We start from the raw sequence: 17,518 nt of genomic DNA, 5'->3' as shown, positions 1-17,518 counted from the left end.
CGCTTTGGAAATGAACTCTGCTGTTGTACACAGATCATCTGGTGTCTTCCATCATGGTTATGGGGCTCGTCGGAGCACAGCGTGGTGATAATATCACATGATTTAGAGCTGCATATGGCCTTGTCACCGCGGGTAGCACGTCTTCTGGGCCCCGGCCAAAAAAGGAAAGGGGAAATGGGTGATTATTCAGCATCAGTGCCAGGTTAATGTGGGAAACAACATCCTGGTGGTGTTGTTGTGCGTTCTAGGAACACACGTGTGAAAGTTTAAAAATAGAGGAAAAATAGGAAGAGTGTGATGAGATATTTTGAATATAAACAAATGTGGGTGTGCATTTGCGCGCACGCATATGTGTGTGTGTGTGTGAGTGTGTGTGTGTTTGTGTACATGAGAGAAAGAGAGAGAGTGAGACCGAGTGAGAGGTAGACCAAGACAAAAGCTTGTCATCCTGTACGTCAATCTATCAGTTTAGCTGTCTCTTTCTTTGTGTGTCTGGTTGCAAGCAAACATGCATACACTCCCTTTCCTGGCTGCATGTGTGTGTGTGTGTGTGTGTGTGTGTGTGTGTGGCGGGGGGTCACAAAGTCATGCAAAGGCAGGGCCGGAGTGGAGGGGTAACAGGGACGGCCAGCGTTTCGCTCCAGCAGCCAGCGATCTCCCCCTGCGTTGGCTCTGATAAGCCCAGGATGAAAGCCCTTGCTGTGAGGAGAGTGACACTCCTCGGCCCCCCTGTCTCCCCTCCAGACATCCAGGCCAAGGACTGGAAGACAGAGAAGGAGCGTGTGTGTGTGTGACAAGGTGAAGGATGCAACAGCACACGGGAGGCATACAAACACATGTGTACACACGCTTAAAGACACACAAACTCACAGGTACGCAATCATGTTAATCATGTATAAGCATATTTGCACATACACTCCCATAGGCTATATAAACAGATGTATGCGCGGGTTTATATGCATGTACGTAGACACACACACATACAAGGAAAATCACACACGATCCAAGCCTCCATCCATCAGCTTTATAGCGCGCTGTCCCTTTTTACAGCTGTGTAAAAATGTCAGTCAAGCTCTTAGCCTCCAGACAAGGGGACTTATCAGTTGTTATCAGCCTCTCACTGATTACCATACTCACCGAACAGCCAAGTGGCCTGGCCAAGACGATAGGAACCAGGAGAAACAGGGGAAAGACAGAGGTGGGAGGGGGGTGAATGACAGAGAAATGGAAAGGGAGAGGGGGAGAGAGAAAGGGAAATAAAGAGATGGAGAAGAAAGTACAGTAGTAGAGCAAGGGAAAGGGAGAGTGAGAAAGGGAGAGTTTTGTGCCTTGTGAGAAGTGACAATAAGTCATGGAAATAGGGTCTTTCTCATTTTCCTTTCATTCCCTCCTTCCTTGCCTCGCCCTCTCCAAAATGGATGGTCCCGCCCTCCTCCTCCACCCATCACTTATCAGTCACCACACACTGTTTCATGTCCGTTCCACTCCGCTGCCCCTGTCCGTCTCTCTGCCTGTTTGTCACTGCCTCTGTCTATCCGTCTCATTAATACAGTTTGGCAAAGCCCGCCCTCTGAGGTGCCACTGACTGTGTGTGTGTGTGTGTGTGTGTGTCGGTGTTCACCCTATAAAGAAAGAGAGAGTGATGGAAGAGACAGGAACAGGAAGCCTGTCATTCAGCATGTGTGTGCGTGTGAGTGTGTGTGAGAGAGAGACACTAATTTCCTCTAGTCTGTGTGCTGTCAGACGGTGACTGTTATTTGGTTTGAAGCTAACCTTGTGCCAGAATAACCCAATAATACACCTTATGGCCACACGCTGCAGGCTATGTTGTGTCGGGTTAGACAGATGTTACGACGCACCATCTGGAGCTGTTATGGATACATTGCAGGCATTTGTATATGCTACAAAAATGCACACACACACACATGCACCACACACAAAATATGCACAAAAATTGCCCCAGAAATCATGCTAAAACGCTCATTCCTACTTTTTCCAGTGGTACACACACAAATTCTGAGACGAGCAAATGCCAACATCCTTCACATCACCATACAATTTCTCAAATCTTTGGATGAGTTCTTTGGCAACGAAGGTGCAATCCTCATCGGAGACCAAATGTCAGTATCCTATAAAAAGAAAAGCTCCAGTTTTTCCTTCTTCTTCTATTGTCTCTCGAGTCTTCAACTTCTTACAGTTGGTTGCTTGTAACGTTGGTGATGATGTTGTCTCTCTCTCTCTGCCATCCTGACATCATACACACCGTTGTCAGATAGGAATTTAAGGAAATTCTGCCGTTGCACTCTTTGTTCCCGTAACTGCCTGGATAAGAGTGTCAGCTAAATGCATAAAATGTAAATGTATTATTGTGGACTGATCGCCCAACTCCCCAGTGCCAAATGCATTTTGGACCCAGAGTGTGCAGGCTGGGTCCAGGTGGTCCAGAGGGAGATTAGGTTACTGCAGGGCGCTGGTGTTGAGTTCCCACTTAACCAACTTGGGTTTAGGAGTCATTAGGCCCACTCAGTGCCTGGCGCCGAGTCCAGTTACAGATAGGATAACACTAAACCATCTGCATGGTAGGAGGGATGATTACACTTAGGGCGGGGTGTAACTATGAGCCTTGTGCTGAGATGGGAAATGCCCTCAGGATGGAGAGGGGTTGGAGCACTGTGTGTGGACGGGTGTTTGGTTGTTGTTAGTTTGGGGAAGTGTATTAGATTGCCTCTTCTTTGGCTTTGTTTTCATTAAATCTTGTTAGGTCTGGGGAATGTTTGAGTGGATAGCTAATACTGCTGAAATCATAGCATGTCGCAAGCAGCCTACACAAACTCCCAAAAAAAGGTCTGTGAACAATGAGCAAGACTACATAGAGTCAGTGTCTGGTGAAGACCACACAACTCCGATTTTGGTGATTTGGATGACATGGGTTGGGAAAATTCTATTACCTTTGGGTTTATTAAATCCTTTCAAACCCCATTGGATAAACTGAAAAATGCAAGCAAAACAAGGCAGTTTTTCTTAGTTCCTCAAAAGTTTATATTTTAGAGAAACAAGATTTTCACCCAACAGCGATATGTTACATTAAGCGATCTCCTTGCTGTATTTTGTATTTCTTAAAACACGTCTGCAGACGAAATGTTGACTGACAAAAATACAAAGGCACTCTCCGTCTCCTGACTCTTCTCATGGTTAACTGTAAGAATTGCTCAAGCAGAAATGCTTCAGAGATGTTTGGACAATAGTTACAAAACTGGAAAGAAATATCTACCCCTCAAGTTGATCTCTCAGCCCTATATTGACTGAAATGAGAAATACATGCTGCAGTCACACAGGAACAGAAGACCGCCTCTTTACCAATGTGAAACAACATGGAAAGCTGATTTTTCACTTCTCCAGCTATGAAAAGATCAGATCCGGGCCACAAGAAGTTAAAAATCAGCTTAATCTTCCTGAGTAAATACAGCCTTGGCTCATGAAATCATGATCCACATGTTCTTATTATGTGGAGAGACCCACCAGAATTAGGCCTGTGACCCATTTTGAGAATCAATGGTCTAATTTAACGAGTCAATCTGCGATACCGCCTAAAAATTACTGGAACGCAGTCGCTAATCATCATCCGACTGATAATGCGTTGGTGGTGGATGTGATTAGCCATTCACTCACTCATACTGTAGACCTACTCAGCTGCCTGAATCTCTGAATACAGTCTAAAGTCTTGATTGAGGCGGGTCGAATGGGTGGTAAATTGCACCTCAGTATGTCTTTCAGTTAACTAACCAACCGTGCTTTTGGAACCGAAGGTATTTTTCACTCCAGGAATAGCTCTTCTCGCCCGTTCGCAGTTAGCGAAGTGTGAAGTCGTTTTTCTTCTCCACCAAAGGGCGGACTGGGGAAGCTTCATGTTATGAATAATGCTAATAGGTTAGGTGCTTCCAGTGAGCATAAACATGCATCACTTTAAAATGAAAAAGGCAAGTGTTAGATGGGGGGGGGGGGGGGGAGACTTTTTTTTTTTTAAGTTCACACTCTAGGCTTATTTAAAAAAAAAAAACCTCTCTTAATTTTATGCAAACAGCTGCACATAAATCTTTTATTTTCCTCCTCGCCTGTAAAATGTTTTCACTTTCCAGGCTTTAGCATGTTTTGCTAATTATGCCCCTGCATCCGGAGCCGGCTCGTTTTGCCCTCAACCAAATTTGTGCTCGTGTGAAAAGAATTCAAAGGGAACTGGCATCCAATAAAGACGCCTCCTTACTGCATGTCTTGCTCTCACTTTAGCTCTAAGAGTCTTAGTTTTAAGATAAACTTCACCCCACTGTTTTATAGTGGAACTAAAATGACTCAGTCAAAGATGCTCTTGGGTCCAGCATCAGTTTCCAGCCATTTTTCCTCTCTAGATTGTTGCTATAAGTCAAAGAGGCATTATTAATTTGGGAATGTTTTGCTGTTCCAGACTTATGAGTATTCAAAATGCTTGGAGCAATCAGAAGCCATGCTAATTTCCAACTGATGTATTCAGTCAACCCTATCTCTCCCTCTTGGCTGGTGGTTGCCATGTGCTGTTGCTTTCCTGACACTATTAAACCCCCGGTAGTGTGTCTATCTGGCTCACCCACAGCACTGCTGTTGCCGAGACCCACAACAATGGAAACAAGGGAAGCAGAAACTGAATGGGATCTTGAATGGGTCATTACCACCCACAGAAAAAAGTCAGAGTCAACTGCTGCACTAAGCCAAACCCAGGCGACACTTTCTTTTTCCAAAAACAACTTAGCACAAAAATCCTCTTTGGGCATATTTATTATCATAACGCTATTTTCCAAATGCTATTTTGCTTTTTCAAGCAAAGCATTAATTTACCTGCAGTCCTCATTTAGTCTCTTTTTAAACATGGTGGACACATCATTTTGGTACAAAACTCATTTGTACTGGTTACTGATTTACTTTATGGCAAAGATGATTCCAGCACCATGGCTCTTTGACAAAACAAGCAACAGCACTGCGTTCCACTGCCCTGCTTTCACTTGTGTTGAGATAAATATGATTTTAAGCTAGAGATTAAATAACACATTCAGATGGACACTTCATGTCATGCACCTTTCCCATATAGAGGAGTAACACATAACCTCCATGTGAACTCAGCAGTCTGGTTGAATTATGTGGGTCTAATCGCTGACCCCCGAGAGCCTAATTCAAACACATTGCTAGTATGTGTCGAGGGGCTGGAGGGAGGGCCGGCCTATTGTTCAGTCCTGCTCGCTGGCTGTTGTTTTAATGGCAGACGAGAGATTAATGGCAATCTAATGACTGTGGGGAGGACACAGTGCAACAATAGAGTCCTGGTACTGTGCAGGCCAAGTACATTAGTCAGTCAAGACAACTATCTGCATGGATGCACACACACACACACACACACACACGTATACACGCACGCAAACACACTGTTACTCCCTAGACACATACATATATATTAACACACACATACATACATATTTACCGGCACACACTCCTCACAGAGTGAAAGTGAAAGTGACATGTATTGATTTGTCAGAGGAGAAGTTTTGCAGTCATCCTCCATCAGCACGCCCTCTCACATCACACGCAAAACAAACCGGGCTAATTCTCCGGCCGCCACCCCCCGACGTGACAAAAGCAGGCTAATTTATGCATTGGCAGCGTGGTGCGCGAGGGATAAGAGCGAGGCAGCGGGGCCGGATGCTCACTCGTGGATCGCGGTAATTGTGATTTGGTTGCTAGGATGCTGAGGGTAATGAATGTCTTGTTGATGCAGTTTGTCATAACCCGAGCCATCCGTGGCTGGTTGAGGACACAGAGCCCATTAGTTAAACACAGACACATTGGCCCTGCCATGATGTATGAGCCCACCAGGCCGGAGGCATTAGTCATTTGATGATGGAAAATGAAGAAAACTGCCAAGTTGGCATTGGCAACTGGAGATGTAGATGTTGAATAAGACTGTGGGTTAAAGCAGGCGGCATGAGACCAGCCCCTTGCCTTTTGCCATCATCTTTTTTTTTTATTTCAATGGTACACTGGGGTAAAAAGTCAAGGGAAGAATGTTTTAATTGGTTTAACAATGCAACAATGCAATGTTTTAACATGCAAGCTTATACCCTGTTTTGGCTTTACACATAGTGTCACCTTTCTGATGATGCAGAATGGGGCATGTCTCTGCCTTGAAGAATCACAAACACATGCACTGCTGTGATTTTACTGCTCGTATTGTAATTCCAAAAAGCATAATACAAGAGGAACCATGTTTCATTCCAATGCTTTACGAGTGGGAAGTATCTGTATTCATGAGGTCTAATTGAAAGGAAGCCTGCCTTGCATATGGAAGTGGTACAAAGAGCAGGAAATGAGATGGTTCTTAATGCGTTCGCTGACAGATGTTAACCTTTGATTTCCCCCACTTACATCAGAAATGGCTGCTTGGCATGACAGAGTCACAAGTCAACAGCCTCTGATGTCTACGTGCTTGTTTCCACCGCTGGTGTTGTTATAGGGGTGGGGGAAGACAGACAGAGAGAGAGAGAGAGAAAGAGAGAGAGACAGAGAAGAGAAAACCCTAGAGACACACACAGAAACAGAGAGAGGGGGGGGGAGATAGAGCGATGTAGAATTTATTTATTTTCTAAAGATGTACTTAACTTCAACTTGGATGCTTTGGCGATATACTTTTCAACATTCAGCCAACTGAATTGAATTGAAATGGATTGAATTGAATTGAACTGAATTAAAATGAACGAGACAGACAGAAACAGAAAGGAGAGAAACCTTGACAGCGAAAGAAAGAATACTCCATAGAAAGGAGAGTGAGAGAAACAAAGGTAGAGATAAGAAAACACAAATCCATGAGACAAATTAAAGGAAACAGCAGAGGGTGAGTCAGTGAGTGAGGAAAGCGAGACCACAGTATATCATCATTGTCTTTGTCAGATCTGTTGGCAATAAGCCCGAGTCCAACAGGCAAGCTTTTTTCTTTAAAGGAAAAATCCAGCCTAAAACACTTGAACGCTGGTAAAAAAAACATCTATCGGAGATAGACCTTGCATTCTGCGCCCATTTTGTTGTTTGGTGGTGTATTTTATTCTCTTGGATAACTGGTCAAACGTAGACAATGTGACGTCACGTCAACAAATTTAACAAAATCAACGGTAAACGTTATGGTATCAACCCCTCAAAATCAAAGAGCAAGGGCTTCTTTGTAGACTCACCATTTTGCACTGATGTTCAACAATCATACAGGGAGAAATCCATCGTAGAAGAGGCAGAGAGACCAATTTCTCCACCAACAGTAGCCTCAATAGACCAGAATGCATGCAACCACAAGACGTGGTGTTTTGAGTAAGTTGTGCGGGCGCAATCATAAACTAGTTGGCTAGCTGGCTATCTATGATTGGAAACAACAAGTTCATGCCCCTTTTCTGGGGTTTGTCAAAAATCATTCTGGGAAACGTACGGAATCACAAACTGAAGTAGTTTCAAGTTGACGAAAGAAATAAAGTGGACACGGCAAAAAAGTAAATCACAACAGTTCATCCCAAAGAGTGATGACGAGTATCCAAGGTTAGACTTTTCCTTTAGTGACAATAATAATGCAAGACAAATTGTCTTTTTGCTTTACCCCTCCACAGGGAGATCAGAGTGCAGGATCAGCTACAGAGCAGCCTCCCTGGAGATGGGAGAGAGTCAGTGTCTGCAGATGCTTGCAGATGGGCTTTAACACAGGTCACCCAGGTGAAGGACGCTGTAACTCTCTTTAACCACTAGGCCACCCTGTCATCCTGCTACTATTAGCTATAGTATCACTAAACAGATATGTGTGGGAAGCACTGGTGATGGTCTGCTGTTTCGGTGAGACTACTGAAAATGAAGCACGTCACTCTTTCGCTTAAAGTTCAAACATTTTTAACTTTTAACTCTCTGGCTGAAGCTAAAAGCTACAAAATGAAACAAGCCAGCACTGTGAAGAGAGATTCCCAGCGGACACACAGCCTAATCCACTGCAGACTGTGTGATGTGGAAGGGATTGACCTGTGAGGGCTACTTGACGTCAATCCAGACAGCAGCTATTTAATCCATGTTTCATGTTGTCATGCGGTCTCTCTCATGCAGAACTAATTGGTTGTTTTCTCCTGTTGTGCAAGAGCCTATATCTGTGAGAAACTGTGAAGGACACTCATTACAAGGTGTACACACACTCGTAGGCGCGGACATAGGCGCAGACACAGGTACATAAACACACACGGGGGGGAGCTGAACACGTTTCAGCGTAAAAGCATCCTCCTAAGACCAGAACGCTATCCTCCGTGGAGAGCAGAATCTCCTTGAACCAGTCGCCACGGCTTATCACACACACATGCACACAACACACACACACACGCACACCCCCAGCCAACACTGCTACAACACACACATGCATCACACACAGACATGAATGCATGTACACACGCATCTCTCTCTCTCTCGTCCCTCTCTCTCTCTCTGATTTGCATTTTGGTTAACACTCTAATTGCCTCTCATTAAATACCTTGTCACTTTGATTAATTGGTGCGATACAGAAATGGAAAACAGCAGAGCGTTACAATGCATAGTGAACAGTCGCTGATTGGAAAAGAGAAGCTATCCTGCAATGTAAAACAGAGAATGAGTGAATTTTCAATATCTTCCTCATTGATTTTTAAAGTTGAGTCAGGCTTTTTGTTATTCTGCAGTGAATCTTCCAATATCTGAAGAAAATTGCGAGAAAAGGATGGCTGGATCTGAATGTTTTATAGTCATCTGAAGTCCAAATTTTGCCGTTCGACTAAGATTTTGGTAAATGGACTGAGGCACAGATGAACAGACGGACACAGTTCTCTCTTTGCACTTCGCAGCTCCACTTTTCTCCTCTCCTATAATCTATTTCCGGTTGCTGGGGGAAGGTAAATGATACACGAACGACAGATAGACCCAGTTGGAAAGGTAGCCCTTTAAGAAACACCCTGGGAGTCGAGGCAATCAACGCAAAATGGATATAATGACAGCGAATTACATGCATGAGCCATTGTCTCTTGGGTTCATCTATTTTCCTGAAACATGGCAGTGGGAGGCTACAAGTTAGAGCAGAAGCCTTGTGACTGGAGAGTTGCTGGCTTGAATCCTGGACCCGCTGGACAATACATGCTCTCTCCTCCCACAGCTACTGTCAACGTGCCCACAAGCAAGTAAAGGTGCCAGGTTTGAATGTGAGTGTGAAGCAGGATGAAAAAGAACACACATTCATGCTCAGCAAATCTTCCCTGGCTAAATACAGGTTAAAACAATGAACCATTTAAGAAAGGCATTTAAGAAAGGTCCAGAGAGTCATCATATTCAGCTTGAAACTGATATAATGGTGGTGAATTATATATTGCAGCCATTCTCAAGTAATCTCAAATAAAGATATGGGCTGCTTCATCACCTTTGAGTGCAAATTGCTCTGCCCAAATGTCAGACCCTTTACAGCAATCTGAACTGGTGCATAGTTGCAGTTGAGGGGTAATAATCAAAGTTGTTCTTTTTTTCACATTCACTTTTGCATTGAAGAGTTTTGGTCCAAAATGAAATATTCACCATTTGAAAAAGTGTCACGTAATCTCACAAAATGATCCATGACACAGAAAAGGCACATTTCAAGGACAGTAGGTAACTTCAGCCCTTCGTTGACAAAATGTTAATACTTTTTCAGAAAGGATCCTCAGTGTTTTAGAAATATTGAATGATGGACTTGTTTGGAGGTAAGATATTCATAGGGTTTGAAAACGACGAAGACGGCCTCTGGCTATTTACAGCTTCTGCAGCAGGATCACCGCCCTTCCCTCGACTTTATTTCAAACCCTCCATTCTGTTTTGTTGGTTCTCCATAGGCGGTTGTCACATAGGTATCAATAGCAGCATGATATTCTCATCCAGTGCAAGGCAAGGGTCAATGTGATTGAGTTGACCCAGCATGGCCCACCAGTTGCACAGCCTGCCATTCAAATTTATGAAACCCTCATCTTTCCCTGTGCCGCGCTAGGTGCCATTCCGTGTCAGAGACTGTTATTATTGAAATGAGACATTTGTGACAGCGGGCCCTCGCCAGACGAGAGCGCTCCTCTGAATCGTCTCAGTGCAGCGCAGGAGGAAGAGAAATGAGATTTGGCAGATTATTTGGGCCACGCCACCTGAGCTTCCTCCTTTATCACAAACATGCCAATTTCCATGATTGTAAAAACACCCCACTTGTATTGAACTGAAGTTCACAAAGATCATGGTTTGGGGTATTGTGGTGAAAAGCTTGCTGGTGGTGTTGAGCGCTGTGTCTTTTCAGAGGCAGATAGAGGGCTGGGTTGAATAGGCAGGGGTCTCTCTAGGGGAAACGGGCTGTCTTGGTATTGTTCTGCGGTCCATTGTAGGCCTATTCAGTGTGAGATACTGGCATTGTGCAGTCAAACATGGCCTATGCAAACAACCGCCTTGAAACCGCTGTTTCAACTCTGTTCGGGGTTGACGTAATGCTTGCTTAAACTGTGTGTGTGTGTGTGTGTGTGTGTGTGTGTGTGTGTGTGTGTGTTTGGAGGTTGGGGGGTGTTTTGTGTGTGTGTTTGCTTCCATTAGCTCACAATGACACGATATCTGTCAGATTTAGCTGTGAGGTTGAGTGGTTTCCATCACGCTCTTATCTCTGTTCAACAAACACACACATTCACGTGCATACACACACACACACACACACATTCACACAAACAGACAAACACTTACTGTTATCACTGTGCTTTCCTTATCTCCCCTGTTTGTATCTAAAAGAGGGAACAGCATTTAGCCGCTTAGTGGCTAACTGATAAAACCCCACGCTGAATGTGACACATTTAAAGGTTGACGTGTGCCCTCTCTTGAGCATATATTGAAAGCCTCAGGCCTGTCACTGATTGGCTTTCATTGTGCTACTTTCACCCAAGTTTCAACACATATAACAGCAATCTCCACACTGTGATCACAAACAGCAAAATGTTGCGCTGATAGCTAAAACCTGATTGCATGAGACTGACTGTTTGCATTCAGCATGACAACAAAGCTGAAAACATAGTGGAGACAGACATCATTACACCTACAGTACACAGCAAAAATAAAGGTAGCTAAATAAACCTTGGCCTTTATGGTAGAATGTTTGGACAGAGAAGAAGGTTTGGTTTGGGTAGCTAGCTTGCTAACTAGATAGATAGATAGATAGATAGATAGATAGATAGATAGATAGATAGATAGATTATTGATGTGAGTAACAATGAAGAGACAAAGTACACAGATAACATGCAAACAGATCTGACATTTTCACTAAAGGCTGTGGATCGATATAACACACACAGACACTGATGCACAAGTAGCCACACACACACACACACACACACACATACACTATATCCAGACCTCCCAAACTGTAGCACATCGCAATGAACCTCGACCTTTAGGAAGGAGTGTTTGGACAGACAAGAGGGTTTGGTTTAGGGCTACTGGGAACCATTTTTTATTGGCAATGGTAACCTTTAACTTGAGACGTATATGAAGGCTGCTCTAGACTGTTGGTTCATTACAGCAGCCCCTATGGACCGGTGTGAACGGTCTATTTTTACTGTTCTCGAGGTGCTTTCATGGTTATATCAGATGATGTAATGAGTTGATATTGTCTCTCTATCAGCAGGGTCACAGGAGCGCAGTTGAGATGTTATGAGAAAGGGAAGTTGTAATCAAAATGGAATTACTGTTCGATATTGATGGAATCTGCACACCTACGCTTGGAGTACATAGACTGCACTTGCACATAGACTACTCACGCATGCTTGCCCACACATACACATGCACACACACACACACACACACAAAGAAAACTCCCATGATATGATAAGATTAAACTTGAACAATATCCATGGGGATATTTGTTTGCAGCAGCAAACAGCAATAATAACATGCAGCAAAGAAAAATAGATTATAAGCAGGAAAATAGAATATGAACAAGAATATAGCAAATGATTAATGGAAAGTATGGGGAAAAGTATGGATTACAGAACTGAATGCTGAATACAGAATATGTACAATATGAAAATATAACAAAATATGAAATATATGCTATATATTAACATAAATATATAAAAAAAAAAACGATATAAATGAAATGAAAATATATACAAAATATATGAAATAGGAATACACTATGAAATAGGTGGAAACTATAAAATTATCAATATGCAGGCATTGTATAACAATGTGAAGGATTTGGGAATATGAACAAAACGTGAATTTACAGCAAATATACATGATGTGCAAAATGTGTGATACAGACACACACACATACGCACGAACACACAAGTTGTAAAATCAGCACGTTCTGAGCCATTATCCCCAGTCCTTGTCACATCTGCTGGCTATTAATCAGCCTCCAGTTAGCTCATCAACAGGCAGATTGGATAGAGGAACAACAGCAGGTAAACACACTGCCAGGTGTAGCCTCACAATCACTTCCCGCCTTCCACAACTCTCCCTCTGATTGGAGATTAATGCGTCCATCTGGATCTCATTACAACTGAACAATGTTATGGAACTTTCTTTACTTTTTTTAGGGATGCACATTGGTTCAGATGGGACGGTAAACTGAAGTTAATGCGATCTAGAGGAGGAGTGTTATGTGGCAGGTTGGCCTGGCGGTTAGAGAGGCCATCCCATAACAGAGAGGTCAAAGGTTAGATCCAGCCATCAGCCAGTGTGTCCAGTAATGTAAACCGTTAGAGCCGTGTCTCCTGTCAAAGTGTCCTTGAGGAAGACACTGAATCCCTGTAAGTCGCTCTGTATGAAGCGTCGTCTAAAAGGCCTAAAATATACAGTATGTAACCTGTAAGAAACACACATTGGTTTCATGTGTCTGCAATAGGAGTAAAGTATTCTTTAAGTTTGCTCTCACAAAATACATTTTTGACTGCCGGACAGGGAGTGAAGGGCTTCTTTCCGAAATGAAATACTTGTCATTTGAATAAAAGTAAGAGGATCGATGTCACAAAATTGAAAAACGTAGTACAATATCTTTTAAAGGATTACTGCTAACATAGATGACAAGTAGATAATCTGTCTTAATGAGTAGATAACAAGTCCTTGGTTGAGAAAATGATAACGCTTAACTTTTACAGAGTTTTACCTCTATATTAGAAATATTAATGCTGAACTTCAGCTAAAGTTTTGTTCCAAAATTGTATATGAAGCATTTTGGAATCCAATTCTTCATTTTCGTAAACCGTTCACGAGATAATGAGGGTGGCATTAAGTATGTGATTCCACATTTTGCATTTGGGTGCTTTCACAAGCCAGGCAGCCCTGCAGAAACACCCTGACACTCTCTGACATCCAAAATCAATGCAGACAATCAATCTGAGGATGTGATAGATTGAAATTGAACTTGACAGCCTCAGCATAGCCAGGCCTTGTAATTGGGTCAAACTAGGTGTCAGGGTGCCAGAGATGGAGTGGATGCAGAGGTGTGTGTGGGTGTGTGTGCGTGTGTTCACGTTGACAAGGAGGTTAGTTGACAGTTGTCAGTATGATGTCTTAGACAAGCACACCTCTCCTCCATCCTTCCCCTGTTAGTACAACCTTTTCTGACCTCACAAATTAAGACCAGCAGATCCACCTCAGTCCACTTTCTGCTCCGTGAAGCTTTGTGTCCACTGGGAACTTCTCTTCAGAGCACTGGCTTCTTCCTCTTGTTATTTGCAATGGAAATTACTTGCTTAGCATGTTTTCAGCATGTCACGCAAAATGGCATAAATGATGGTAAAAATGGTTCTGCTTTTAGCAAAGGAGCACTGTGTGGCAAACAGGTTTTCAATAGTTGTATAGCAACCGCAGTAGCAACAAGCTAAAAAATGAGGTGCACTGTGGGGCGAAGGCTCACTCCTGCTCCCCCTCCCCTCCTCTGTTTGTCCGTTGCCCTTTAATTTTATTGTGCATTGCCCTAATAACTATTATTATTATTCATCCCAAGGGCTTCATAATATTGCTTAGGAATGTCAACACTGCTATTAGCATGGCTTGGTTTGAAAAATAATATTGGTGCAAAACTGTATGAGATCCGAAGTCCGAGCACATTAACGTATGATTTTCACTGCAAAAACTGACTTGTTAAGTAAATATTTATCTTGTTATCCAGACTTATTAAGCTTATTTTAGGATTTTTTTTTTGGTGAAATCATCTTACTGCACTGGCAGATAATTTTACCGGTTTCAACAAATGTGACTTTTTTTTCAGGATAATGTAACTTGTTTCAGGACTTTTACTTGGTAAAAGTGTATTCATCCATGTATAAGTATTCTTGGAGAAAGTTTCTTGTTTCAAGATTTTCTTCATTGTTTTATGATGATTACTTGAAAGAAGTAATTTTGCCATGTATCAAGTGAAATTTATTGAAACCAGAAAGATTATCTGCCAGTGCAGTGAGATAATTCGACTAAAATATCACAGAATGAGCTTGATAGGTCTGGAAACAAGTTAAAACTTGACAGCTTGGCATTTTTTGCAGCGTTGGCAGTCTTTTTCTTCTGCAAATGTGTGACAGAGGACACAGGAATTCTGCCTAAGTACATTATACAGTCTGTACTAATTGGGCAGCAGTAGCCTAAAGGTTAGAGAAGCACACTTATGATTTGTTGGTCAGCAGTTAAAATGTCTGAACCTGCTGGGAAAGTGTAGGTAGGGAAGAAGAATGTGTAATGTGCTCACTCCCTTAAGAATTACTGCCAAGGTGCCCTTTACAAAAAGCATTTAACTCCCTGTTGCTCTGCTGGAGCCGTTCAGTGGCCGACAGTGGAGGAGTGTGGATTCACTGCGGCGCTCCCAGGTGTGAATGTGAAACAGGTTGTTGCTAAAAAGAGCATGCATGTCCGCCAAACCTTCCCCGGATAAATAAAGGTTAAAAAGAGAGGCACTGTGATCTTTAACAAGTGTGGTGAGGTCTCCTTGCACTGTCCATTGGCAAGTCTCTCCTTTTCAAGATACAGTATCTTTTATTGTATTGATTGTATTTATTGTGCAGAGGGAATTCGGGTTTGCAGGGCACAGCATACAAAACAGTGTGCATCATACACAACACTGGATGACATGCAACATCTGGGGAGGCAGGATGGCCAAGTGGTTAGAGAGGTTGTCTCCCAGCTGAAGGTCCAGGGTTCGATCCCTTTTGTTGAAGCATCCTTGATAGTTGGAAGATACTACAGTCTCCACCTGCTCAGGAAATGCAGCACTACCTGGCTGATCCTGCATCTCAACCCTAGGGCAAAAAACACTCGATTAACTTTTCAGTCAAGTGATGCAAACAGCCTTTGACGTGCACAATCTCCTCAGCAGTGAGCGATCTACGGTATAAAACAACATTCATGAGACTCTTTCTCTCCTCTTCCATCAGGTGAACGGGCGTGACTTCTCCAAGGCGGGCCACGATGAGGCGGTGGTTGAGGCCATCAGGCGGGACCCCATCGTCGTCCAGGTGCTCCGGCGAACTCCCAACGGAGCCACCGCTGCCGTTGCCCGTAACCACGGCGGCGGGCCACAGGAGGTGTGCGTTGTGGATGTATGCACGCAGACGGACATCACCTTTGAACACATCATGGCGCTGGCCAAGCTTCGGCCTGCCACCCCACCCGTCCCCGACATCTGTCCCTTCCTTTTGTCTGACAGGTGAGAGACTCAATGATATTACTGTACAGTTGTAGCCATTGGTAGAGGTTTTACCACCCATCCACTGACAGGCATACAGACATATACAGTAGACAATACAGTGGATATTAATAACATACATACACTAACATATCATTAACTATCAGATGCTTACTGTGTGTCAGGATGTCGCTTGGATGAGCTGGGAATTATTTGCCCCTGTATTTTTATAACTCAAGCTAAGAAATTGTTTTTTCCTTCCCAAAAGAACCTAAAGCTTCCCTGAGGCTGCTCTATTCTTCTTTCTCATCTCACTGTGGTTATTAAGCAGTCGTATTATGGTGTGGAAACCCCCAACATGGCTAAGCAGTACGTCCCTGTAATGTCATTATGCAGAGCCAAACCTGCATGCAATAATTGCTTCTGTGTGCTACATCCATTTTCTTTAATGGGAGCTTTTGCTGGGCGATTAAAAGCCAATGGGCTGATAGAGCAGGCAGTCTGGCGCTACGTCCATTCTCTGGCTATTTATAGGCCTTTGCTGGCCAGCAAATGAAATCAATTTGTCCTATAAAACTACAAATCAGCCAGTCCCTGGTCACTGATTATGGAGAAGCAGCTATCATCGTGACACTTTGCAGAGGACATGGCCGGTTTGGGGGAATGGTTGATGTCTACATTGTTGTTCAGTGTGTAGCTTCACTTCAATGCTGTCTTTGTCTCTTTATTTGTCTATCAGTCACTCAAGAGTGATTGATCAATCAGAGTTTTATCGCAAAATGAGAAATAAGATGCCTACTCTAACAAAATAATCAATAGCCACTTTTCACAGGTTAGTAGGTAACTTGACTCTTTCCTTGACAAAATGATGAGACTTTTATATACTGAATCAGTTCTGTTTGAGAGAAAGATAAACATCAGGTTAGTAACATTGTGGTGTAGAATAATTACTTATAGTCTTTTACTCAGCCATCCTTGCGCTTTCTCTCTCTGTCTGTCTCTCTCCCTCTCTTTCTCTCATTTTCTCTCTGCCTCTCTCCATCTTTTCAGATTGATAGAAATTTAACTGGCACGCTAAGATCATTCTTACACTGACAAAGCATAACAGCAAAACATATTACCAATGCATCTCAATTTAGAGCAAACAAACACACGAAGCAAACACATGCATACAAATGGGAACATAATCATCTTAACCTGACAGTCTCTCTCTCTCTCTCTCTCTCTCTTTTCTGTCCAGCTGTCACTCCATCCACACCATGGAACATGAGTTCTATGAGTGTCCGGAGTATCTGTCCAACACGCCAGCGGAGGTGGAGAGGACCGAAGAGTACGAGTATGAGGTACAGTTTTACATCAATCTGATTTTCCACTGTATAAGTGAACTGTACTGTGGTCATACTGGGACAACACTGTATTTTTCCACAGTGTTTTGTGTAGCATTGGCCATGAAGGGTGCTGGCAAGTTGTTCATCAAACTGTTACTGTGCAAGTGACACAACCACTCAGTTTTTCAATGGAAAACCAAAGGGTTTTCATACAGGGAACTGTATGTTCCTTACTAATAGGAAGGCCAGGATGGACACAGCGCAATACTTGTGTAATAGAAATGCTCTTTTTTGTGTTTTTGTTGCTCCCTATTCCCAGCCTATTGTGATTCGACTGAATAGGCTTAATGTCTTTCAATGACGCAGTAGGACACAAGGCCATGGTCGTGCCACTAGTGATACGCAGCCCAGTGGATAATCCAAGGCTAGCCTGATATATGATAGACACAAGTCCCACAACAATACA

The 17,518-nt window shown here is 43.1% G+C and overlaps 1 protein-coding gene across 1 annotated transcript in view; it reads left to right on the top strand.

Moving 5' to 3' along the window:
• Positions 1 to 17,518, top strand: part of pdzrn4 (PDZ domain containing ring finger 4) — a 37,706-nt gene that overhangs the window by 7,064 nt on the left and 13,124 nt on the right. Inside the window, exons 2-3 of the mRNA XM_071914557.2 lie at positions 15,474 to 15,745; positions 16,965 to 17,067. Coding sequence (XP_071770658.1) covers positions 15,474 to 15,745; positions 16,965 to 17,067 — 375 coding nt within the window. The remainder of the gene's footprint in view (positions 1 to 15,473; positions 15,746 to 16,964; positions 17,068 to 17,518) is intronic.

The sequence above is a fragment of the Centroberyx gerrardi genome, chromosome 24, assembly GCF_048128805.1.
Source record: "Centroberyx gerrardi isolate f3 chromosome 24, fCenGer3.hap1.cur.20231027, whole genome shotgun sequence".
Classification (NCBI taxonomy): Eukaryota; Metazoa; Chordata; class Actinopteri; order Beryciformes; family Berycidae; genus Centroberyx; species Centroberyx gerrardi.
Note: the sequence above shows the minus strand (reverse complement) of the source record. Positions and strands in the feature narration are given on the sequence as shown.